This window comes from Somniosus microcephalus, chromosome 5, assembly GCF_052327205.1.
Source record: "Somniosus microcephalus isolate GS21.2 chromosome 5, FLI_Smic_1.0, whole genome shotgun sequence".
Classification (NCBI taxonomy): domain Eukaryota; kingdom Metazoa; phylum Chordata; class Chondrichthyes; order Squaliformes; family Somniosidae; genus Somniosus; species Somniosus microcephalus.
The window spans coordinates 273,025,344-273,051,710 of NC_140991.1; the positions used below are offsets into that span (position 1 = coordinate 273,025,344).

The 26,367-nt window shown below is 46.6% G+C and overlaps 1 protein-coding gene across 2 annotated transcripts in view; it reads left to right on the forward strand.

The window, feature by feature from the left end:
• The window catches only part of anln (anillin, actin binding protein), a 97,782-nt gene that overhangs the window by 65,770 nt on the left and 5,645 nt on the right, over nt 1-26,367 (forward strand). For both annotated transcript variants that reach the window (XM_085988960.1, XM_085988961.1), the window contains 4 exons: nt 1,451-1,472; nt 3,323-3,435; nt 10,995-11,081; nt 13,681-13,788. In XM_085988960.1, coding sequence (XP_085845086.1) covers nt 1,451-1,472; nt 3,323-3,435; nt 10,995-11,081; nt 13,681-13,788 — 330 coding nt within the window. The remainder of the gene's footprint in view (nt 1-1,450; nt 1,473-3,322; nt 3,436-10,994; nt 11,082-13,680; nt 13,789-26,367) is intronic.

Sequence of the window (26,367 nt, forward strand, 5' to 3'; positions counted from 1 at the left end):
CCGACGTCACCTGCCGAGGTTCGTAAAATCGCGGCCTTTATCTCTCTGAACTATAACATGGAATGCAGGTTTATATAGCATCGTAGTGGATTGATACATCCCCCAGTATTTCAAGCAATTAATTACTTGTAATGTAGTAACTGTTATATGGGCAAATATGTCGGCCATTCTGACCATCAATGTTCCATAACGAGCAATGAGATAAATGACCAATCAATCTGAGGTTATGTTAGTGGACTTGTTTGAAGGAGGTATGTTGACTGAGACACTGGGAGAACATTGCTTTTTTTGAATCGAGCCATGGAATCTTTAACATCCATGTGAACCACATAAACAGTCAGATGATGATGATTTCTCCCCTCAATTGGACCTTGATGTTTTATCCTTCAATGCAACTATCTTGAGCGGCCTGTTAATTATGGACTTGCAGTCTATGCGTGGTTGAACTTTAGCATTTCTCCTGTACTATAGGGACATTAATGGGCACGTCCCTATATTACAGGATAAATGCTAACATTCAACCAGGATAAAGCATCTCGGTCTAATCGTGGGGAGAAGCCATCATATGACTCGGTCACTATAGACTTCACCGAAAGGAAAATCTAAGAAAATAATTGAAGTAGACCTGCCCCTAGAAAAGTCTAACTGCAATGTGACAGACCTAATCTATAAAATCCTTCCCAAATTCACATCCAGAGTTGTGAAAAGTACAGGAAGAGTGCCTCCTTGAGGTTTCTGTTCTGAGCAGGCATCTACAACCACCTTGTGGTGAGTGTGTCTTTCCAGGCAACTTTACTGTACTCTATTCCTCTGTTTTGGCATGGTTCCTATTCCATTCTGATATGTTGGTTTCTCTGACATCATACTGAGTTGTGATTCACTCTTCTGAAGCATCTCTTGCCTTGTCTCAAACAAAAGCGCTCTCTTCCTTTGGTGACGAAAGCAAGTGGGAGAGTGGACAAACCCATGGAAGAAAGGCTGCAAGGTCTTGTTGCTTGGGGAGTGGAGGGAAGAAGCTCCCGAATGAGTGAGATTGCCTGTATGTTAAGTGTGTGATCTAGGGATCACGGGATGCTGAAGGTCTTTGGTGAAGCTGAAGTTTCAGAATGCCAGGGTTCAGTAGTGAAAGGTCCTACTGTACATCCCAACTGTCTATTCAGGAGTAGCAGAGGCCTGTGAATAGAGTACTTAGCTGTTCTCTTGTTTGGGAATGGTGCAAGATCTAGGAAGGACTAAAGAGTAAAGCAGAGATTTTTTTTAATTTAAAAATTGAGAACATTTCCTTTTACTGCAGTTGTATTTTGATTTCATTGAAGGATTAGAACATTTATATAGATTGCATTGTACTTAAATACTGAATCTAAAATCACATCAATTAAGTTTTCTGTATATAGATTTTATAAATAAAAATTTAATGTTAAATCTTGATCTCTCTCTTCATTCCAAACAGAAAAGCAACTTGCATACACCAGGTAAGTTGAATGCTATCTTAATATTAGCTAGGCTGTCTTGTAGTTGTCTCGTGCTAAAATATCCTGACTGACCCAAATCACTGTCTCCAATTGTGAGTGAATTTCTCAATTTTGACTTTTTCCCCATGCTAGCTGAAAGCTCTGGCAACATTTTTCTAAGGATGTTTGCTGTCAGCGCAACTGAAACCTGAAATAGCTTTAAGTTGGTACTGAACAGATGAGCCCCTTCATACTTTATTAACAATATTTTTTTAAAATCTGAACTTGGATGGGCTTATTTTAAAAAGAAAGTGATATTGTATTCATGGTGTTGGAAGTTCATTTTCACCTTGTCGGATGGACTGATTCCTCTGGAAATTTACCCTTTGTTTTGGTTTTGCTCACACGTCCAAAACTGAGTATGAATGCACATTTGCATTGTGTTACCTACAACAGTACCAGTGCAAGTCTCAAACCTTTAAGCTTTGATAGGCTTGTATTCGTAGTGAGGTTGATGCACTTAGAGCTATTCTGTTGTCTGAAACTTGGAGTGTCACCATTCGAGACTCGTCAGATACTGACGCAGTCCGTGTCCATATGCAGCAAGACCTGGACAACATTCAGACTTGGGCTGACAAGTGGCAAGTAACATTCGCACCACACAAGTGCCAGGCAATGACCATCTCCAACAAGCGAGACTCTAACCATCTCCCCTTGACATTCAATGGCATTACCATCGCTGAATCCCCCACTATCAACATCCTGGGGGTTACCATTGATCAGAAACTGAACTGGACCAGCCATATAAATACTGTGGCTACAAGAGCAGGCCAGAGGCTGGGAATTCTGCAGCGAGTGTCTCACCTCCTGACTCCCCAAAGCCTTTCCACCATCTACAAGGCACAAGTCAGGAGTGTGATGGAATACTCTCCACTTGCCTGGATGAGTGCAGCTCCAACAACACTCAAGAAGCTCGACACCATTCAGGATAAAGCAGCCCGCTTGATTGACACTCCATCCACCACCTTCAACATTCACTCCCTCCACCACCGGCGCACTGTGGCTGCAGTGTGTACCATCTACAAGATGCACTGCAGCAACTCGCCAAAGCTCCTTCAACAGCACCTTCCAAACCCGTGACCTCGACCACTTAGAAGGACAAGGGCAGCAGACGCATGGGAACATCACCACCTACAAGTTCCCCTCCAAGCCACACACCATCCTGACCTGGACCTGTATCGCCGTTCCTTCACTGTTGCTGGGCCAAAATCCTGGAACTCCCTTCCTAACAGCATTGTGGGTGTACCTACACCATATGGACTGCAGCAGTTCAAGAAGGCGGCTCACCACCATCTTCTCGAGGGCAATTAGGGATGGGCACTAAATGCAGGCCTAGCCAGCGACGCCCACATCCCATCAATGAATAATTAAAAAAAAACTTATTTAACATCAGCATGGAGGCATTTGAGGCTTGGGTAGAAATTGGACATGTTTTCCAGACTGAACATTAACCAATTTCGCTGGGCTATGCCCTGTGCCCCAAGGACGCCTGAAAAACGGCCAACGCCATATTGGCCATGGATGATTTTCAGGTGCCCCCGGGGCGGCTGCCTAAAATAGGCGTTAGGCCCCTTTGAATATGTTCCGTTCAGGTTTTCCAGGTGTGGATGTGACCTATCAAGGGACAGCCACCAAAAATGTAAGTTTAATCTTTTTTTGTTTAAATTCATGTGGAGCCAGGGCATACCATTGCCGCCCCCCCCCCCCCCCCCCCCCCAAACCACCTGCTGTCCTTCACTGGTAATTTTCTGAAGGTGACTGGAAAAAGAAAATTCTGTCAATGTTTCTCAATGTTCTGTTTTCATTTGTAGCTTTGGCAAGTCCTGGAGGCCCCAATGCAGTGCGCACCAGTAATTTCACACTGGTTGGATCCCACAAGTTCTCGCTCGCTTCTGTAGGAAATGCAAAATTTCAACTAGATAAGGTTAGCAGACTGGAGTACTTAGTCAGATTAATCTTCTGTCTGACCTTGTGCAGTTTTAGCAGATCAAGTATCTCCTTTGTTTAAAATGTTTTGTGATATTCTGTGAAAATGCTTCAGTTATAAAGGTGCCTTAGATGCTTTTTCTATCTATTGAATCTCGGGTTTATTTATTTCTGAGAGCTGAATTTGAGATTGCATTGTTCAAGGAAGTTTATTTGCAGTTCAATAGCATGTCTTGGGATGCACATTTCTCTTTCTAAAAATAAAACTTAAGTTAAAAGCATTAAACCTGAAATGGTTATAATTGCAAGCAATATTTGATATAGCGTTAATGACATGATTTGTATATTTGATTAAAACTACACGATTAAGACAGTTTACACTCTGCAGATACTTACTGATGGGAATTTTTTTCATTTTAGGTTTAAATTATTCTTTGAATTGAAGTTAATTATAATGCCAGTTGGCTACCAGTCGCAACATTTCTGCACTATGGGTTCTGCTACCAACATTATCTGGGTGGGATCACAGTGCACTATTACCAAGACCTATTTGGCCTGTGCACCTTCCAACTATGCAGATCTTGTTGTATTTCTGTGGAGTCGGGGTTATTTTTTAAGAGCAAGCTACGCTGAGGTAACTGAGCTGTAGAGTCTGAGGTGAGGTACAAAGCCTCGGAAAAAGGTGACTTTATTAAAATATTCTAAGTCTTGGCTCACCTTCCTCACGCACTGAAGTGCTTTGCTGATGCCTTTCAGGTTTGCCCTATATAAAGTATCAGGGATAAATTCTCAACATAAAGCTTCATCAAGCAATTGTTATAAAGTTCTAACACATCCGTGCTTATTTCATATAGTTCTTTTATTTTGGCACCACTGGCATCCTGTTCGATGGTGCCATGGTCGAAACCAAATTGACAGATTATATAGGAACAGGAGTAGGCCATTCAGCCCCTCAAGCCTGTCCGCCATTCAATTAGATCTTGGCTGACCTGTACCTCCACTCCATTTACTCACCTTAGCTCCAGATCACCACAATGAGCCACGTATACCATATTTTAAAAATCTAACCTGCATCACTGTGTTTTAACTAATGACATAGGAACATAGGAAGTCAGGAACAGGAGTAGTTCATTCATGGCTGATCTGCATCTTGCCTCCATCTACCCTCCTTGGTTCTGTAACCCTTATTACCCTTGCCTAACAAAATCTATCGATCTCAGATTAGATGTAAACTGTACATTTAGTATTATTCAAGGTGCAGGTGAGTATCTAATAGTTCTTGGCAAATTGTCTCGTTGGCATGTTCTAACTTGCTATTACTAAATTAAACTTTTGAATTCTATTTTTTTTAAATATTGCCACATCTTGAGCAGTGTTTTGCAGATGCCTTGTTTTACCTCATGCTTTTAATATGCACAGCAACACAACCAGCATATGGAAGCTTTCGCTTTTGTGATTGATGCTGGTAATTCTATTTTCTAGATAGAAATTGATGGCTGGGACAAACAGTTTCTGGGTGATCTGTTCCAGGAAAAAGTTGCTATGCTTGTCTTGTTCGTGGATCAGTACTTGTCAGCACAGTCAGTTTGTCTGCTGACATTTGCATGCTGCACGGCTCATTCCTTCGAACCAATAATGCAGCTTTTACTAAAGCAAAATACAGTGGATGCTGGAAATCTGAAATAAAACAAAAAATGCTGGAAATACTCAGCATGTCAGGTAGCATCTGTGGAGAGAGAAACAGTTAACGTTTCAGTGACCTTTTGTCAGCTGGTAAAAGTTCGAGATGTAACAAGTTTTAAGCAAGTGCAAAAGCAAGGAAAGAGTGGAGGGGAGGAAAGAACCAAAGGGGAGGTCTGTGATAGGGTGGAAGGTAGGAGAGATTAAATGACAAAAGGTATGATTGTACAAAGCAAAAGGAGATGGTAATGGGGCAAGTAAAGAAACAAAAGATGGGTCTAGAAGAGGTGTAAATGAGAATAGCAGAATTATTAGCAGCTGCCATCTGGGGGAAAAAATGGGGGCAGCAGTTATGATCTGAAATTGTTGTACTCTTATGTTGAGTCCAGAAGGCTGCAAAATGCCTAATTGAAAGATGAGATGCTATTCCTTGAGCTTATGTTGAGCCTCGTTGGAACAGTGTAAGAGAGAGAGGTCAGAGTGGGAGTGGAGTGGAGAATTAAAGTGACAGGCGACTGGAAGCTTGGGGTCGCGCTTGCAGACTGAACGGAGGTGTTCAACAAAGCGGTCACCCAATCTGCGTTTGGTCTGCCCAACGTAGAGGAGCGTGAGCAGCGAATACAGTATACTAAATTACAAGAAGTGCAAGTAAATCGCCGTTTCACCTGGAAGGAGTATTTGCGGCCCTGGAAGGGAGGAGGTAAAAGGGCAGCTGTTGCATCTCCTGCACTTGCATGGGATGGTGCCATGGGAGGGGGTGTTGGGGTGATTGAGGAGTGGACCAGGGTGTCGCGGAGGGAACGGTCCCTTCGGAATGCTGAAAGGGGAGGGGAGAGGAAGATGTGTTTGGTGGTGGGATCACGCTGAAAATGGCGGAGGATGATCTGTTGAATGTGGAGGCTGGTGGTGTGAAAGGTGGTTCTGGGAGGGAGGGAAAGGGGTGAAAGCAGAAGTACGGGAAATGGATCGGACACCTCAACCACGGTAGAGGGGATTCCTCGGTTGAGTAAAAAGGAAGACATGTCAGAAGCACTAGTATGGAAGGTGGCATTGTTGGAACAGATACGATGGAGACAGAGGAACTGGGAGAATGGAAGTGTGGTGGGAGGAAGTGTAGTCAAAGTAGCTGTGGGAGTTGGTGGGCTTACAGTGGATGTTGGTCGATAGCCTATCCCCAGAAATGGGGACAGAAGTCGAGGAAGGGAGGAACCTGAGATGGGCCATGTGAAGGTGATGGAAGGGTGGAAATTGGAAGTAAAGTGAAAATTTTATAGATCAGGGCGAGAGCATGAAACTGCACCGATTCAGTCATCAATGTACTGGAAAAAGAGGTGAAGGAGGGGACCTGAGTAGGACTGGAACAAAGAATGTTCCACATATCCCACGAAAAGGCAGGCATAGAACCCATGTAGGTTCCCACAGCAAAAGCTTTTATTTTGAGGAAGTGAGTGGAGTCAAAGGAGAAGTTGTTAAATGTGAGATCAAGTTCAGCCAGGCGGAAGAGGGTGATGGTCGATGGGGACTGGTTGGGCCTCTGTTCAAGGAAGAAGCCATCCTGGTGGGGGGATGGAGGTGTAGAGGGATTGAACGTCCATGGTGAAAAGGAGGAGGTTAGGGCCAGGATACTGGAAACTGTTATAGTGGTGGAGGGTGTCGGAAGAGTCACGGATGTAGGTGGGAAGAGACTGGACAAGGAGAAAAAAGAGTCGAGATAGGAAGAAATTAGTTCCGTGAGGCAAGACTAGGCTGAAAAGCTGAGTCGACCAGGGAAGTCCTGTTTGTGGATCTTGGGAAGGAGGTAGAAGCAGGGTTGGGGGACTATGAGGTTGGCGGCCGTGGAGGGAAGATCTCCAGAGGAGATGCGGTCAGTGACAGTCTTGGAAATGATGGCTTGATCAGTAGTGGGGTCAGCCTCATCAAGGTAGCGGTTGGTTCACAAAATGACAACAACCCCACCCTTGTCAGTAGGTTTAATGACAATATTAGGGTTGGCCCTGAGAGAACAGAGTGCTGTAAGTTCAGAGGGAGATAGGTTGGAGTGAGTGAGAGGAGCAGAGAAATTGAGATGTATGGGAACTGCCAGTGTGACATCAATGAAAAGATCTAGAGAGGGAGGGGTCCAGGTAGAACGAGAATTCTGAAAACTGGAGAAACGGTCAGCTGTGCAGGGTGGGGGCGGGTGGGAGAGAGGGGCCTGGCCAAAGAAGTGGACACGGAGATGAAAGTGACGCAAAAAGAGCTCTGCGTTATGCCGAGCTCGAAATTCATTGAGGTGGGTGCGTAAGGGGATGAAGCTCAGGCCTTTGCTGAGGACTGATCATTCAGGGTCAGAGAGGGGAAAGTCACAGCAGCTTTTACTGCTTGTTGCATTTCATGCTATTGCTATAATGTATTTAATAAAAGTGAGTTTTAGCACGTTTTTAAAAAATGTCTGGAACAGGTGACTTTCTAAAAAGGAATACATTGTATGATGACATTAAACTTGAGTAATTTAAGAAAAAATGTAACTACAACGTATCTGGGCTCTTGTATAAAGCTGCAATTTTTGCATATCGAGGCCCTCGGTGAGAATAGCAGGTATGATTCGGTGGCCAGAAAATTAGAAATTTGACCACTTTTGTGTAGCTTTAATTTGTTTTTTTAAGAACCTGGAGAAGAAATCTCTACAAGGTTAACAAGGCATGCAGTGCACTGTCTAAATATCAAAGTAAAGCATCATGTAAGGAGGTTCGTAACTTAGGAACCCATGAAATAGAAATCTTGTGGTAAATACAATACTGCAGCTGTACTAACTCGTGTGATCGGACGTGGAGTGTTTGGTATGACTATGATGCAGCTGGATGTGTAAATGAATTGTTCCATTTTTGTAACCAGCTCAATCCCTGTTCTGCCTTGTGAACATCAATATGTGCAGCATAATAACCATAGGATGAATAAAGCCTTTGTACTTTTGTTTGTGACATCTTTGTCTAATATCACGTGGCCCTTAGTGGTGTTAGAATATGTGCATATTTTAGTGGCAGTCAGTGGCTTATTAACCTCTTCAGGGAAGTTAATATTTATCAAACAGTGCTTAATGGTAAATTTTTAGTGTTTTGCTAAAGACTTTTTCATCACATAACAAGAAATAGGGGCAGGAGTAGGCCATTTGGCCCTTTGAGCCTGCTCCGCCATTCAATAAGATCATGGCTGATCATCTACCTCATCTCCACTTTCCTGTACTATCTCCATATCCCTTGATTCCCTTAATATTCATAAAATCTATCGATCTCTATCTTGAATATACTCAACGATTGAGCCGCCACTGACCTCTGGGGTAGAGAATTACAAAGATTCAGCACCCTCCGAGTGAAGACATTTCTCCTCATCTCAGTTCTAAATGGCCGATCCCTTATTCTGAGACTGTGACCCCTGGTTCTAGACGCGCCAGCCAGGGGAAACATCCTCCCTGCATCTACCCTGTCAAGCCCTGTAAGAATTTTGTATGTTTCAATGAGATCACCCCTCATTCTTCTAAACTCTAGAGAATATAGGCCTAGTCTACTCAAACTCTCCTCATAGGACAATCCCCCCATCCCAGGAGCCAGTCTGGTGAATCTTCGTTGCACTCCCTCTTTGGCAAGTACATCCTTCCTTGGGTAAGGAGACCAAAACTGTACACAATACTCCAGGTGTGGTCTCACCAGGGCCCTATAAAATTGCAGTAAGACGTCTTTACTCTTATACTCAAATCCTCTTGTAATAAAGACCAACATACCATTTGCTTTCCTAATTGCTTGCTGTACCTGCATGTTAACTTTCAGTGTACAAGGACACCCAGGTCCCTCTGAACACCAACATTTCCCAATCTCTCTCCATTTAAAAAATACTCTGCTTTTCTATTTTTCCCACCAAAGTGGATAACTTCACATTTCTCCACATTATATTCCATTTGCCATGTTCTTGCCCACTCACTTAGCCTGTCTATTCCCTTGAAGCCTCCTTGCATCCTCCTCACAATTTGCATTCCCACCCAGCTTTGTATCATCAGCAAACTTGGATATATTACATTTGGCCCCCTCCTTCAAATCATTGATGTAGATTGTGAATAGCTGAGGCCCAAGCACTGATCCTTGCGGTACCCCACTAGTTACAACCTGCCAACCCGAAAATGACATGTTTATTCCTACTCTCTGTTTTCTGTCCGTTAGCCAATCCTCAATCCATGCTAGAATATTACCGTCAATCCCATGAGCCCTAATTTTGTTTAAGAACCTCTTGTGTGGCACCTTATCGAATGCCTTCTGAAAATCCAAATACACCACATCACTGGTTCCCCCTTATCTGCTCTGCTAGTTACATCAAAAAATTCTAACAGATTTATCAAACACGATTTCCCTTTCATAAATCCGTGTTGACTCTGCCCAATCCTATTACTATTTTCTAAGTTCACTGTTACCACGTCCTTAATAATAGATTCTAACATTTCCCCTACTTCTGATGTTAGGCTAACTGGTCTGTAGTTCCCCGTTTTCTCTCTTCCCTCCTTTCTTAAATAGTGGGGTTACATTTGCTACCTTCAATCCGTGGGAATCGTTCTGGAATCTATGGGATTTTGGAAAATGACAGCCAATGCCTCCACTATCTCTATAGCCAACTCTTTCAAAACCTTAGGATGTAGGCCATCAGGTCCAGGGGATTTATCGACTTTCAGTCCCATTAATTTCTCTAGCACTACTTCTTTACTAATTTTTTTTTTTTCAGTTCCTCATTCTCGCTAGACCCTTGGTACTTCACTATTTCCAGGAAGTTTTTTGCGTCGTCTTCTGTGAAGACAGACACAACATATTTGTTTAATTTCTCTGCCATTTCCTTATTCCCCATTATAATTTCTCCTGTCTCAGCCTGTAAGGGACCCACATTTACTTTGGCTAATCTTTTCCTTTTTTGCATACCTATAGAAGCTTTTACAGTCTGTTTTTATGTCTCTCGCTAGTCTACTCTTTCTATTTTCTCTTTCTTTATCAATTTCTTGGTCCTCCTTTGCTGAATTCTAAAATCCTCCCAATCCTCGGGCTTACTACTCTTTTTGGCAGCATTATAAGCCTCTTTCTTTGATCTAACACTATCTTTAACTTCTCTTGTTAGCCACAGTTGGGCCACTTTTCCTGTCGGGTTTTTGTGCCTTTTAAAGGAATGTATATTTGTTGAAATTATGTCTTAATTCTTTAAATGCTAGCCATTGCTCGTCCACTGTCATATCTTTTAATGTAGTTTCCCAATCTACCTTAGCCAACTCGCCCTCATACCTACGTAGTTTGCTTTGTTTAGATTTAAGACCCTAGTTTCGAATTTAACTAAGTCACTTTCAAACTCAATATAAAATTCTATCATATTATGGTCACTCTTCCCTAAAGGCCCCTTTACTACAAGGTTATTAATTAACCCTTTCTCATTGCACAATACTGGATCTAAAATAGCCTGTTCCCTAGTTGGTTCCTCAACATACTGATCTAGAAAACTATCTTGCATACATTCCATGAATTTGTCCTCCACACTATTACTGCAAATTTGGTTTGCCCAGTCTATATGTCGATTAATGTCCCCAATATTACTGGATTACCCTTGTTACATGCACCTCTAATTTCCTGATTTATACTCTGCCCTACATTACAACTACTGTTTGGGGGGCCTATGAACAACTCCCAACAATGTTTTCTACCCTGTTTTTGTAGATCGCGCTATCGCCTTCTGGTAGCCATAAGGTCACAATTCTATTATGGAAAATAAAATAATAGACTGACGTGTTGTGTTTGTATCAGTAATAAACTGGATCTAGTAAGAATACTGATTTAAAAGTACTAACCAAATGTAATATGCTCTTTTGGTTCTTTGCAGGTTCCATTCTTGTCTCCTCTTGAAGGTCACATTTACGTAAAACTGCAGTGCCAGGTTGGTTCCACTGTTGAGGAGCGTGGATTTTTGGTAAGCTTTTCTTTAATTATCACAGTAGAGGTTATAATTAGAAACAATCCCTGCTGATTGCTCTTTGTTTTGAGGAACTAATGTTTCATTTGAAAAGGAAGAAAAAAACGAGCTTGCATTTAGATACTTTTTCACATCCTTAGGACATCACAACTGTTTCACAGCCAGTTAAAAAGTGTAGTCACGAACAGCAATGAGATGAATGACCCACCAGTGAATCTGTTTTGGTAGTATTGGTTGAGGGATATATATTGGCCCAGGGGGATTAAATACGTGGGGTTACGGGGATAGGTGGGATATGTGTTGGTGTAGGGGTTACAGGGATCGGGTGGGATATGTGTCGGTGCAGGCTCGATGGGCCGAAATGGCCTCTATCTGCACTGTGGGGTTTCTGTGATTCTGTGAATGCCTGCTCTTTGTAGAATGCCATGGGATCTTTTACATCCACCTGAGAAGGCAGACAGCACCTCTGACAGTGCAACCGGCCCTCAGTAGTGCACTGGAAATGGCACCTAGATTATGCGCTCAAGTCTCTGGAGTGGGGCTGGAACCTGTGACCATCTGACTCCGAGGAAAATGTGTTTCCATTGAGCCAAATTGACAAATATTGGGCAAGTCGCTATGAGAGCTCCCTGATGATCATTGAATAGTATGACTGGATAGTTTATGTCCTGCTCAGTGAATAGAATTTGAGTAAAACTTTTTTGTGTGTTGGTATTGGTCTATCACCCATCATGGATCTTGTAATGTACTGAAGTGTCTCGTGTATTTAAATTTGTATCAGAAATTCTTCATACTGTAACTAATCTAATAGCACCATCTAGTGGAATATTAAATGATCTGGTTAAAGATGAATGAGAACCCTGGAATTAAATACAGGTAATTATCCTGATGGCTGCACATAGTTCTTCAGAGACAATCCGAATCCACTGATATTCTCAACTGTGTTCATATTAACTCCAATTTAGTTCAACCAGCGCTGAATATCAAATATTCTTTATTCTCCACATAGTACAGGAATAGACTTGGTTGTCCATGATGTTTGGGGAGTGGGAGTTCTTTGAGTATATAAATCACATCATCTACATGACTATCTTTCTCCTGCTCAATATAAAAACATGATCTGAAGACAGTCTACTCCGCCACCCCCCCACCCCCATTCATTTACCGTTTGAAAAGATTGGATTTCCCTTGTGTTTGCATAAGATTGAAAAAAATTAAAAATTATAGGAAGGAGGCAAGAGGGTCAGATTTGAGCTTTAAACACTGTTGCATGTATTTGAAACTATATATCTGATCACCCTACTTGGTACCCAAGGACGCCTTGCACCTCTGAGCACCACTGCTAGTTTTTGAACTTGGAGATTGCTTACTTGGCTCTCCAGCCAGTGCATTCTGGAAGATTGAGGAGGAGATGACTGGCTTTAGCCCTGAATGTAAACCCAATTCCTCCATCAAACTTTTCATTCCTTTCAGTTGTAGGATGGCCTGGGTATGGTTGTTTGGAGACCCCCCTGACCCAAGAATGGAGATTTTTGCTCTAGTTCTTGAAGAATTCAACAACATTCTGTCATCCTTTCCTGTCTCTGGAGCATACCTGAGAGGAGTTGTGAATGATGTATGGAAGTGCCTTTCCTTCCAATTTCAAATTTCGAGTCTACACTAGATATTCTTTAAAAATCCGTGTCACTGCTCATTCCCGTAAGTGGACTTTGTCTCAAGATTTGCGGTGTGCCTTTCCTGTTTAATATTTAATTAATCGATAGTGTATCCTGGGAATCATAATTATAAGACCCCTTGTGTGTACAAGATACTGTGATCTTGCAGGTGTCCATGGGTTTTATCTAATCTTTCAGAAGGTAGATTGATGAGCACTCTAATGAACCAAAGCTGATTATAAACCAACAAACTAGTTTATTTTACATGTAACATATGAATGAACAGAACATAATTTTCACAGCGAGATTTGCCTATTTCCTACTGTTTCTTGTAACATCAAAATAAACGACACAAGCTTTTCCTTTTTGATAATGGGTCCATCTCACTTTACAAGGCATCGCTGAACTGTCCGACGCTACCTCTGGAAAAGAAGACCTCCATGTCTGTCTTGTTCCTGTCTTTTTTTCTTTCATAGACAGAAAGGAAGCCAAAAGCTTAACCTCTATTTCCGCTCCCCCTTCCCCAGCTCTCTGCCAAGGATAGGCCCGCAGAGCTGGCAATCAAAATGCCACCTTAAACAGGACTGGATAAAGCATCAGTTAAAAGATAGCAGACTAGAAGCATTCAAATGTAGCTTGCAGGAGGATTCAGATCTGTTATGCAATTTGGAAAACAAATGGGAAGCCAAATAGCCAATGAAAATTTACTGCTAGGAAATATAAAGCTTAGCATATTAATAGCAAAATGTGCGATGCAAGTATGCAATGAACAGAACAGAATTAGGGCAGAGACTTTGGAAGTGATCCGAGTAGTAGAGTTGTCTTTTTCTTTATCTAGACAAAGTCACAAACAAGTGCTTCCACAGCTTCTCCAATGTTACATGTGTGGTGGTAGAATTTCCTTACTTCCGACCAACTGAATGCGTTTCTTTTCCTTGCAGACCATGTTTGATGATGTCAGTGGTTTTGGAGCTTGGCACCGACGCTGGTGTGTCTTATCAGGGAACTGCATCTCATACTGGACCTATCCAGATGATGAAAAATGCAAGGTTTGTAGTGACACAAGAGCTATCGCTGCAATGCTATAAAATAACAACTGAAGTTAATTATCAGCAATGCAATTCCAATATCCTTTTGCTGTTGATGTTCATCTCCAAATATAATTTTGTTTAAAGTTTTCTTGCAACGCATACATTACATATCTTCCTTTGTGCTTGAAATGCCCGGCCTGTGAATACGTAAACACCGAAGGCAGCTTCTGATGCTGGATGTTGTTAGCAGGAGGAGGTAAACTTCATGTGTTAAATGGTGAATGGGAGTGGGGAGGCTAATAGCTTGACATTCTAAACAAAGGAGGCTTGGGTGCCTGGCACCACAGCATTTCCAAGTCTTTACATTCCTTTTGTGCTGAGTCTCATCAGTAAAGGTAGAAGTCTTTTTGATAGCGCAGCACGTCACTGACACTAGTGGAGGAAAAATTGCCCATCTTGTTCAAATACAAAATGCACTTTCTTTCAGCTAATTCCACAGTGGAATTGAATCCTTTATTTCTGACATTCAGTCCTTTAAAGATCAGCCATGATCTCATTGAATGGCAGAACAGGCTTGAGGGGCTGAATTTCCTATTCCTAGTGACACTTGGTACAGTACAATAGCAGTATTTCAGAGATTTATATATTAATATAGATTATAAATGATGCTATCTTGGATATAGTGCTACAGTGCATATCCTGCTTGCTTGTAAGATTTGTTGAGACAACTTTTTCTCTCTCAATTTCCAAGTTGTGTAATTTAAGAACTTCTGAACACACTTCTTTGGAAAAAGAATTGGCCCAAAGCACCCTCAATGCATACTTCCTTGTAAAATCAGTTTTTCCCCACAGCTTCCCTTGTATCCCTCTGTTTCCTCGAATCCTGCAAAATTTAGAAACTATTGATGTCATTATTTGAATCTTGGGTGCCTGTCCATGAGACTGAAATAGTACCAGCAAAAACATTATCTAACAGGTGGTTAGCCACTGTAAACCTGCGCATAAAAGATTTTTAAAAAGCACTATAGTTTTGCTTGTTTACCTCCCTGTTTCAGTACAGTTTAATCTTGAGGTAATTTAATGCAACAACAAACTAAATTTCACATGCATCCCTTTTAGGCATCAGTTTAGTTTTAATCGCTGCAGTTATCCTTTGCTGCCCTTTTTCATACTTAAGCTATTTCAAATTTGAAGATTCCCCACTGCTAATCCGTTAACCTGTTTGCTAACTTTTTTTCCCAATTAATTTGGATGCACATGATAAAGTTAGGACTAATAATATGAAAGTAAATCATAGCAAGGAGATTGGAAAGGTTCAGCAATGCCTCACTTTTAAAATTCTCCATCCTTGTTTTCAAATACCTTCAAGGCCTCGCCCCTCTCTATCTCTGAAATCTCCTCCAACACTACAACTCTCCGATATCTCTGTGCTCCTCTAATTCTGGTCTTTTGCACATCCTCTATTTCTTTCGCTCCACCATTGGCGGCTGTGCCTTCAGCTGTCTAGGCCCTAAGCTCTGGAATTCCCTCCCTAAACTTCTCTACCCCTCTCTCCTTTAAGAAGCTCCTTAAAACCTATCTCTTTGATCACCTGTCCTAATATCTCCTTATGTGGCTTGGTGTCAAATTTTATCTGATTACACTCCTGTGAAGCACCTTGGGATGTTTTACTACGGTAAAGGCACTATGTAAATGCAAGTTGTTATTGAAACGGAATGATGTAAAAGGAAATGTAAGGAATTTTATAAGCATATCAAAAAAATAGCTAAAGAGATCGTAGGACTGCTTAGGGCTGAAATCTAGTTTTGGAGGTATGGAGAGAGATTAAATATTTTTCATCAGTTTTTACAAACGATAGTGGAAGTGTGCCAGAGGAGGAGGATGTGGAACAATTCTTATCTCATTGTACTCTGCCTAGTACCTTTATGTTTGACTCTTCATTATGCTTTTCTACTTTACATTGAATCTAACTGTGTTGTGGTCACAGTTTCCCAATTGTTCTACTCTTTCATTTGCCCCACTTCATTTTGCAAAACTAAATTTAACAATACTTTTCTTGTTGATCTAGGATGCAGTCATGGATGCATACTGAAAAACCTGTTCCCCACTTTGACCACATACATTACCTAGTTAAAAATCACCCAAAATTAGTGCCCTGTTCTTCTCTCTCTGAACTGTCTACGAATGCCCCCATCTGTCATCTCCACTGATGGCCTAAATTACACACCGAGAATTCATAGATTCCTTCTGTGCTGTATAATTCTATTTGGCCCATCGTGCCTGTGCTGGCTCTTGAAAGAGCTCCCCAATTAGTCCCACTCCCTTGCTCTTTCCTCATGGCCCTGCAGATTTTTCCTTTTCAAGTAAATATCCAATTTCCTTTTGAAATTTACTATTGAATCTGCTTCCACCACCCTTTCAGGCAGTGCATTACAGATCACAACAACATGCTGCTTAAAAAAAAAAATTCTCCTCATCTCTCTTGTTCTTTTGCCAATGACTTTAAATCTGTCTCCTCTGGTTACTGACCCTCCTACCAGTAGAAGCTGTGTCTCCTTATTTACTCTATCAAAACCCTTCATAACTTTGAACTCCTCTATTAAATCCCCCCTGCTCCTTCTCTGCTCTAAGGAGAACAATCTCTAGTCACTCCACATAACTGAAGTCTCACATCCCTGATACCATTCTGGTAAATCTCCTCTCCACCCTCTCCAAGGCCTTGACATCCTTCTAAGTGTGGTGCCCAGAGTTGGACACAATACTCCAGCTGAAGCCTAACCAGTGTTTTATAAAGGTTTAACATAACTTCCTTGCTTTTGTACTCTATGCCTCTGTTTAAAAAGCCATGATCCCATATACTACTTTAACTGCTTTCTCAACTTGCCCTGCCACCTTCAAAGATTTATGTACGTACACCCCCTGATATGCCTATCAATTAGTCCAATAAAAGGCGACGAGTTAAGAACGTAACTGAAGGTTTTTATTGGCTAAATAACAGAGCCCACCCTCGTGGGTGATCCGATCCAACAGGGAGGAATACTAGCCAGTCAGCTACCTTTATACCTGGGCAGGTAATGGGCGGAGTCGGAGGTGGTCAGCCCAGGTATAACAGTGCGACAAGAGGTGACCTCGTGTAGTGATGTGACAGTGAGAACAGTGAGAACAATATACAGTGATAACTATAACAGTGGTTTACCACATTCACCCCTTGTTTAGATTAGAGTCCGGCGGGGTGAAGTGTATTACCAGCTCTGGTATGTCAGTCTGTCCGGAGGCTTCGTTAGCCTCTCCGATCGTCGCAGCGGCGGTGTTACATTATCCGGTGTTAAAGCTGGTGTCTGCGTAGTCGGCAAAGGCTCGTGGGGTTCCGGCATGCCGTCTACCTCGGCTGGACTCGGGGGGTTGGGAGGGGGGGGTGAGGGTGCGAGGTCTCGTAAGGAGACAGTGTCCTCCCGTCCGTCTGGGTAAGCCACATAGGCGTACTGGGGGTTGGCGTGCAGGAGGTTCACCTTCTCGACCAGGGGGTCCGTTTTATGGGCCCTCACGTGCTTTCGCAGCAAGACGGGTCCCGGAGAGGTCAGCCAGGTTGGTAGGGTGGTTCCCGTAGTCGACTTCCTGGGGAAGACAAACATTCGGGCATGGGGGGTGGTGTTAATGGCAGTGCAAAGTAGTGACCGGATGGAGTGCAGCGCAATCGGGAGGACCTCTTGCCAGCGGGAGGTTGGGAGGCCCTTAGACTTTAAGGCTAAGAGGGTGGCCTTCCATACCGTCGCGTTCTCTCTTTCCACCTGGCCGTTCCCTTGGGGGTTGTAGCTGGTGGTCCTGCTTGCTGCAATACCCCTCTCCAATAGGAACTGACGGAGTTCCTCGCTCATGAAGGAGGCGCCCCGGTCACTATGTATATAGTTCGGGAACCCGAACAAGGCGAAGAGTTTGTTCAGGCATTTAATGACCGTGTTACTGGTCATGTCTGGGCAGGGGAAGGCAAAGGGGAAACGGGAGTACTCATCAACGATGTTGAGGAAGTACACATTACGGTCGGATGACGGTAGGGGCCCCTTGAAGTCGATGCTCAGACGCTCGAAGGGGCGGGTGGCCTTGATCAGGCTTGCTCTGTCCGGCTTATAGAAGTGCGGTTTGCACTCAGCACAGATCTGGCAGTTCCTGGTCATGGTCCTGACCTCCTCGATGGAGTATGGCAGGTTGCGGGCCTTAATGAAATGGTAGAGTCTGGTGACTCCGGGGTGGCAGAGGTCATTGTGGAGGGTCTGAAGTCTATCACTTTGCGCGCTGGCGCATGTAATGCGTGAAAGAGCATCAGGGGGGTCGTTCAGTTTACCGGGCCGGTACAAGATCTCATAATCATAGGTGGAAAGCTCGATTCTCCACCTCAAGATTTTGTTGTTCTTGATCTTGCCCCTCAGCTTGTTATTAAACATGAAGGCAACCGAGCGTTGGTCGGTGAGGAGGGTAAATCGTTTGCCTGCCAAGTAGTGCCTCCAGCGCCGTACTGCCTCCACAATTGCCTGGGCTTCCTTCTCGACCGACGAGTGTCGGGTCTCGGGGCCCTGTAGGGTCCTTGAGAAGAAGGCTACCGGCCTACCCTCCTGGTTAAGGGTAGCGGCTAGGGCGAAGTCGGATGCATCGCTCTCCACTTGGAAGGGGATTGACTCATCCACTGCGTGCATTGTGGCCTTGGCTATGTCTCCCTTAATGAGGGAGAAGGCCGCGCACGCCTCTTCCGTGAGGGGGAAGGATGTGGTTTTCAGGAGGGGTCTGGCTTTGTCCGCATAATTGGGTACCCATTGGGCATAGTAGGCGAAAAGCCCCAGGGTTCTCCTAAGTGCTTTTGGACAGTGGGGGAGGGGTAGCTCCATGAGGGGGCGCATTCTTTCGGGGTCGGGGCCGATGACTCCGTTCTCTACTACACAGCCAAGGATGGCAAGGCGCGCTGTGTTAAACACGCATTTCTCCTTATTGTAGGTGAGGTTCAGCCGTTGGGCCGTACGGAGGAATTTCTCCAGATTCACGTCATGGTCCTGCCGGTTGCGGCCGCAGATGGTGACGTTATCGAGATAGGGGAAAGTGGCCTGTAGTCCGTTCTGGTCAACCATCCGGTCCATCTCCCGTTGGAAAACCGAGACCCCGTTGGTGACACCAAAGGGGACCCTAAGGAATTGGTAGAGGCGGCCATTCGCCTCGAAGGCAGTGTACTGGCTGTCCTCCGGGCTGATGGGGAGTTGGTGGTAGGCCGACTTGAGGTCGATGGTCGAGAATACGCGGTATTGTGCAATCTCATTGACCATGTCCGATATGCGGGGGAGGGGGTATGCGTCCAGCTGGGTGTATCTGTTTATGGTCTGGCTGTAGTCGATAACCAGGCGATTTTTGTCGCCGGTCTTGACTACCACCACCTGGGCACGCCAGGGGCTGCTGCTCCCCTCAATAATGCCCTCTTTCAGGAGTCGCTGCACCTCAGAGCTAATGAAGGCTCTGTCCCCAGCGCTGTACCGCCTGCTCTTAGTAGCGACAGGTTTGCAGTCGGGGGTGAGGTTAGCGAACAGGGAAGGTGGCGGTACCTTGAGGGTGGATAGGCTGCAGGTGTTACGCGGTGGGCGGTTTAACTTTCGCTGGTTGTCGACTGTGAGTGGGGGGAGGGGTCCACCGTATGCTAGGGTTACACTTTGGAGGTGGGATTGGAAGTCCAGCCCTAGTATGACGGCAGCGCACAGCTGGGGGAGTACGAGGAGTTTAAAATTTTTATACTCTGTCCCTTTAACCGACAATGTCACGACACAGTAGCCGCTGATGTCTGTGGCGTGCGACCTCGATGCCATCGAGATGCGGCTGCGCGTTGGCAGGACGGGGAGGGAGTAGTGGCTCACCGTGTCTGGGTGGATGAAGCTCTCCGTGCTTCCGCTGTCGAACAGGCAGGTCGTGGCGTGGCCGTTGACTTTGATGTCCATCATTGAGCTGGCCAGGTGGTGCGGGCGGGCTTGATCCAGGGTCACGGAAGCTAGGGTGTAGATGAGCGCGTCGTTGTCATGACAAGATGGCGGCGAAGATGGCGGCCCCCGTAGTTCACATGAGGCTCTGTTTAAATCGTTTGCCCCGCACAAAGATGGCCGCCCCTGCTGTTCCCATGAGGCTCTGCAGGCTTCGGCTGCCCCGCACAAAGATGGCCGCCCCTGGTTTTCCCATGAGGCTCTGCAGGCTTCGGCTGCCCCGCACAAAGATGGCCGCCCCTGGTTTTCCCATGAGGCTCTGCAGGCTTCGGCTGCCCCGCACAAAGATGGCCGCCCCCAGGGTTCGCATGAGGCACTGCTGGCTTCTGAGGATTTGCTTCTGCAGGCCTTGGAGAAGTGGCCTTTCTTGAGGCAGGTTTTGCAGGTCGAGTTTTTGGCTGGGCAGCGCGACCTCGGATGCTTCTCCTGGCCGCAAAAGAAGCAGCCAGCGGCCCGATCGGGGTTGCCTGATGTCGGGGCCGGTACCGGGGCTAGCGGGCCCGGTCGGATCCGTGCTGCAGACGCTGAGGTAGGTCCCGGGGGCAGCGCTGTGAAGGGTGGTGGGGTGGGGGTCGGGCCCGAGTCCCAGGGTCGCGAATAGTACCTGGCAAACGCTTCCTGGTCTTGCTGGGTGGCCTCTAGGGTGAGGGCGAGGGCTTCGGCCTTGTCCAGGTCTATGTCCTTAGCTTCAAGCAGTCTTTGCCGTGTGTAGTCGGAACGTAGGCCTCTCACCAAGGCGTCGCGGACATTGTCTTCCATGTTCGCAGTAGCCGTCACCGCTTTAAAGTCACAGTTCCTGCCGAGTTGTCTCAGCGCTCGTGAAAATTCAGCTATCGATTCTCCTGGCTGTTGCTGGCGAGATCTTAAGAGATGCCTAGTGTACATGTAGTTTACCGGGCTCCGGTACTGCTGTTTCAGTAGGTTGATGGCGTCGTCGTACGTAGTCATGTCCTGGATGAGTGTATATACTCTCGGGCTCGCTTGGGCTTTCAGGACTCTTAGTTTGGATCTCTGAGGGACGACGGCTTCCTCCAGGTACGATTCGAAGCAGTCCAGCCAGTGTTTGAAGTCGTTGGCTGAGTTTGGTGCCTGTGGGTTTAGATCCAGGTATGGTGGTTTCAAGGCTTGCAGCCAAGCCGGCTGGTGTGGCCCGTTGTCTGGAGGCTGCTGTTGCTGTGCTGCTGGGTGAGCTCCTTGCTGTTGCTGTTCATTATCAGACATCTTTAAAATTTAGTCAATAAAATTGATATGCCTATCAATGAGTCCAATAAAAGGCGACGAGTTAAGAACGTAACTGAAGGTTTTTATTGGCTAAATAACAGAGCCCACCCTCGTGGGTGATCCGATCCAACAGGGAGGAATACTAGCCAGTCAGCTACCTTTATACCTGGGCAGGTAATGGGCGGAGTCGGAGGTGGTCAGCCCAGGTATAACAGTGCGACAAGAGGCGACCTCGTGTAGTGATGTGACAGTGAGAACAATATACAGTGATAACTATAACAGTGGTTTACCACATTCACCCCTTGTTTAGATTAGAGTCCGGCGGGGTGAAGTGTATTACCAGCTCTGGTATGTCAGTCTGTCCGGAGGCTTCGTTAGCCTCTCCGATCGTCGCAGCGGCGGTGTTACATTATCCGGTGTTAAAGCTGGTGTCTGCGTAGTCGGCAAAGGCTCGTGGGGTTCCGGCATGCCGTCTACCTCGGCTGGACTCGGGGGGTTGGGAGGGGGGGGTGAGGGTGCGAGGTCTCGTAAGGAGACAGTGTCCTCCCGTCCGTCTGGGTAAGCCACATAGGCGTACTGGGGGTTGGCGTGCAGGAGGTTCACCTTCTCGACCAGGGGGTCCGTTTTATGGGCCCTCACGTGCTTTCGCAGCAAGACGGGTCCCGGAGAGGTCAGCCAGGTTGGTAGGGTGGTTCCCGTAGTCGACTTCCTGGGGAAGACAAACATTCGGGCATGGGGGGTGGTGTTAATGGCAGTGCAAAGTAGTGACCGGATGGAGTGCAGCGCAATCGGGAGGACCTCTTGCCAGCGGGAGGTTGGGAGGCCCTTAGACTTTAAGGCTAAGAGGGTGGCCTTCCATACCGTCGCGTTCTCTCTTTCCACCTGGCCGTTCCCTTGGGGGTTGTAGCTGGTGGTCCTGCTTGCTGCAATACCCCTCTCCAATAGGAACTGACGGAGTTCCTCGCTCATGAAGGAGGCGCCCCGGTCACTATGTATATAGTTCGGGAACCCGAACAAGGCGAAGAGTTTGTTCAGGCATTTAATGACCGTGTTACTGGTCATGTCTGGGCAGGGGAAGGCAAAGGGGAAACGGGAGTACTCATCAACGATGTTGAGGAAGTACACATTACGGTCGGATGACGGTAGGGGCCCCTTGAAGTCGATGTTCAGACGCTCGAAGGGGCGGGTGGCCTTGATCAGGCTTGCTCTGTCCGGCTTATAGAAGTGCGGTTTGCACTCAGCACAGATCTGGCAGTTCCTGGTCATGGTCCTGACCTCCTCGATGGAGTATGGCAGGTTGCGGGCCTTAATGAAATGGTAGAGTCTGGTGACTCCGGGGTGGCAGAGGTCATTGTGGAGGGTCTGAAGTCTATCACTTTGCGCGCTGGCGCATGTAATGCGTGAAAGAGCATCAGGGGGGTCGTTCAGTTTACCGGGCCGGTACAAGATCTCATAATCATAGGTGGAAAGCTCGATTCTCCACCTCAAGATTTTGTTGTTCTTGATCTTGCCCCTCAGCTTGTTATTAAACATGAAGGCAACCGAGCGTTGGTCGGTGAGGAGGGTAAATCGTTTGCCTGCCAAGTAGTGCCTCCAGCGCCGTACTGCCTCCACAATTGCCTGGGCTTCCTTCTCGACCGACGAGTGTCGGGTCTCGGGGCCCTGTAGGGTCCTTGAGAAGAAGGCTACCGGCCTACCCTCCTGGTTAAGGGTAGCGGCTAGGGCGAAGTCGGATGCATCGCTCTCCACTTGGAAGGGGATTGACTCATCCACTGCGTGCATTGTGGCCTTGGCTATGTCTCCCTTAATGAGGGAGAAGGCCGCGCACGCCTCTTCCGTGAGGGGGAAGGATGTGGTTTTCAGGAGGGGTCTGGCTTTGTCCGCATAATTGGGTACCCATTGGGCATAGTAGGCGAAAAGCCCCAGGGTTCTCCTAAGTGCTTTTGGACAGTGGGGGAGGGGTAGCTCCATGAGGGGGCGCATTCTTTCGGGGTCGGGGCCGATGACTCCGTTCTCTACTACACAGCCAAGGATGGCAAGGCGCGCTGTGTTAAACACGCATTTCTCCTTATTGTAGGTGAGGTTCAGCCGTTGGGCCGTACGGAGGAATTTCTCCAGATTCACGTCATGGTCCTGCCGGTTGCGGCCGCAGATGGTGACGTTATCGAGATAGGGGAAAGTGGCCTGTAGTCCGTTCTGGTCAACCATCCGGTCCATCTCCCGTTGGAAAACCGAGACCCCGTTGGTGACACCAAAGGGGACCCTAAGGAATTGGTAGAGGCGGCCATTCGCCTCGAAGGCAGTGTACTGGCTGTCCTCCGGGCTGATGGGGAGTTGGTGGTAGGCCGACTTGAGGTCGATGGTCGAGAATACGCGGTATTGTGCAATCTCATTGACCATGTCCGATATGCGGGGGAGGGGGTATGCGTCCAGCTGGGTGTATCTGTTTATGGTCTGGCTGTAGTCGATAACCAGGCGATTTTTGTCGCCGGTCTTGACTACCACCACCTGGGCACGCCAGGGGCTGCTGCTCCCCTCAATAATGCCCTCTTTCAGGAGTCGCTGCACCTCAGAGCTAATGAAGGCTCTGTCCCCAGCGCTGTACCGCCTGCTCTTAGTAGCGACAGGTTTGCAGTCGGGGGTGAGGTTAGCGAACAGGGAAGGTGGCGGTACCTTGAGGGTGGATAGGCTGCAGGTGTTACGCGGTGGGCGGTTTAACTTTCGCTGGTTGTCGACTGTGAGTGGGGGGAGGGGTCCACCGTATGCTAGGGTTACACTTTGGAGGTGGGATTGGAAGTCCAGCCCTAGTATGACGGCAGCGCACAGCTGGGGGAGTACGAGGAGTTTAAAATTTTTATACTCTGTCCCTTTAACCGACAATGTCACGACACAGTAGCCGCTGATGTCTGTGGCGTGCGACCTCGATGCCATCGAGATGCGGCTGCGCGTTGGCAGGACGGGGAGGGAGTAGTGGCTCACCGTGTCTGGGTGGATGAAGCTCTCCGTGCTTCCGCTGTCGAACAGGCAGGTCGTGGCGTGGCCGTTGACTTTGATGTCCATCATTGAGCTGGCCAGGTGGTGCGGGCGGGCTTGATCCAGGGTCACGGAAGCTAGGGTGTAGATGAGCGCGTCGTTGTCATGACAAGATGGCGGCGAAGATGGCGGCCCCCGTAGTTTACATGAGGCTCTGTTTAAATCGTTTGCCCCGCACAAAGATGGCCGCCCCTGCTGTTCCCATGAGGCTCTGCAGGCTTCGGCTGCCCCGCACAAAGATGGCCGCCCCTGGTTTTCCCATGAGGCTCTGCAGGCTTCGGCTGCCCCGCACAAAGATGGCCGCCCCCAGGGTTCGCATGAGGCACTGCTGGCTTCTGAGGATTTGCTTCTGCAGGCCTTGGAGAAGTGGCCTTTCTTGAGGCAGGTTTTGCAGGTCGAGTTTTTGGCTGGGCAGCGCGACCTCGGATGCTTCTCCTGGCCGCAAAAGAAGCAGCCAGCGGCCCGATCGGGGTTGCCTGATGTCGGGGCCGGTACCGGGGCTAGCGGGCCCGGTCGGATCCGTGATGCAGACGCTGAGGTAGGTCCCGGGGGCAGCGCTGTGAAGGGTGGTGGGGTGGGGGTCGGGCCCGAGTCCCAGGGTCGCGAATAGTACCTGGCAAACGCTTCCTGGTCTTGCTGGGTGGCCTCTAGGGTGAGGGCGAGGGCTTCGGCCTTGTCCAGGTCTATGTCCTTAGCTTCAAGCAGTCTTTGCCGTGTGTAGTCGGAACGTAGGCCTCTCACCAAGGCGTCGCGGACATTGTCTTCCATGTTCGCAGTAGCCGTCACCGCTTTAAAGTCACAGTTCCTGCCGAGTTGTCTCAGCGCTCGTGAAAATTCAGCTATCGATTCTCCTGGCTGTTGCTGGCGAGATCTTAAGAGATGCCTAGTGTACATGTAGTTTACCGGGCTCCGGTACTGCTGTTTCAGTAGGTTGATGGCGTCGTCGTACGTAGTCATGTCCTGGATGAGTGTATATACTCTCGGGCTCGCTTGGGCTTTCAGGACTCTTAGTTTGGATCTCTGAGGGACGACGGCTTCCTCCAGGTACGATTCGAAGCAGTCCAGCCAGTGTTTGAAGTCGTTGGCTGAGTTTGGTGCCTGTGGGTTTAGATCCAGGTATGGTGGTTTCAAGGCTTGCAGCCAAGCCGGCTGGTGTGGCCCGTTGTCTGGAGGCTGCTGTTGCTGTGCTGCTGGGTGAGCTCCTTGCTGTTGCTGTTCATTATCAGACATCTTTAAAATTTAGTCAATAAAATTGATATGCCTATCAATTAGTCCAATAAAAGGCGACGAGTTAAGAACGTAACTGAAGGTTTTTATTGGCTAAATAACAGAGCCCACCCTCGTGGGTGATCCGATCCAACAGGGAGGAATACTAGCCAGTCAGCTACCTTTATACCTGGGCAGGTAATGGGCGGAGTCGGAGGTGGTCAGCCCAGGTATAACAGTGCGACAAGAGGCGACCTCGTGTAGTGATGTGACAGTGAGAACAGTGAGAACAATATACAGTGATAACTATAACAGTGGTTTACCACACCCCCCAGATGTCTCTGCACCCCTTTTTAAAATTGTACCATTTAGTTTATATTGCCTCTGCTTATTCTTTCTGCCAAAATGCATCACTTCACACTTCTCTGCATTAAATTGCATCTGCCATGTGTCTCTCCATTTCGCCAGTCTACGTCCTCCTGAAGTCTCTTATTATCTTTGACACTGTTGACTATATTTCCGAGTTTTGTGTCATCTGCAAACTTTGGAATGATGCCCTGTATACTCAAGTCCACGTCATGAATATATATCAAAAAGAGCAGTGGTCCTAATACCAACCCCATCACCATTGTTTTTCAGACTGCAGGGAAGTATACAGTCATTCACCTCTGCTTTCTGTCCCTTGGCCAATTTTGTTTCCATGCTGCCACTGCCTCTTTAATCCCATGGGCTTCACGCTTCAATTTTGTTAATAGTCTATTATGTGGCACTTTATCAAATGCCTTTTGAAAGTCCATATACACAAAGCAACCACTTTACCCTCCTCAACCCTCTCTGTTATGTCATCAAAGAACTCAATCAAGTTTCTCAGACATGATTTGCCTTTAACAAATCCATGCTGGCTGTCATTTATTAACCCATGTTTTTCCAAGTGGCAATTAGTTTTGTCCCAGATTATTGTGTCTCAAAATTTGCCCACCATTGACATTAGGCTGATGGGCCTGTAGTTACCGGGTTTATCCCTCTTCCTGTTTTTTGAACACTGGTGCAACATTTGCAAATCTCCAGTCCTCTGGCACTATTCCCATATTCAAGGAGGATTGAAAGATTGTGGCCAGAGCCTCTATTATTT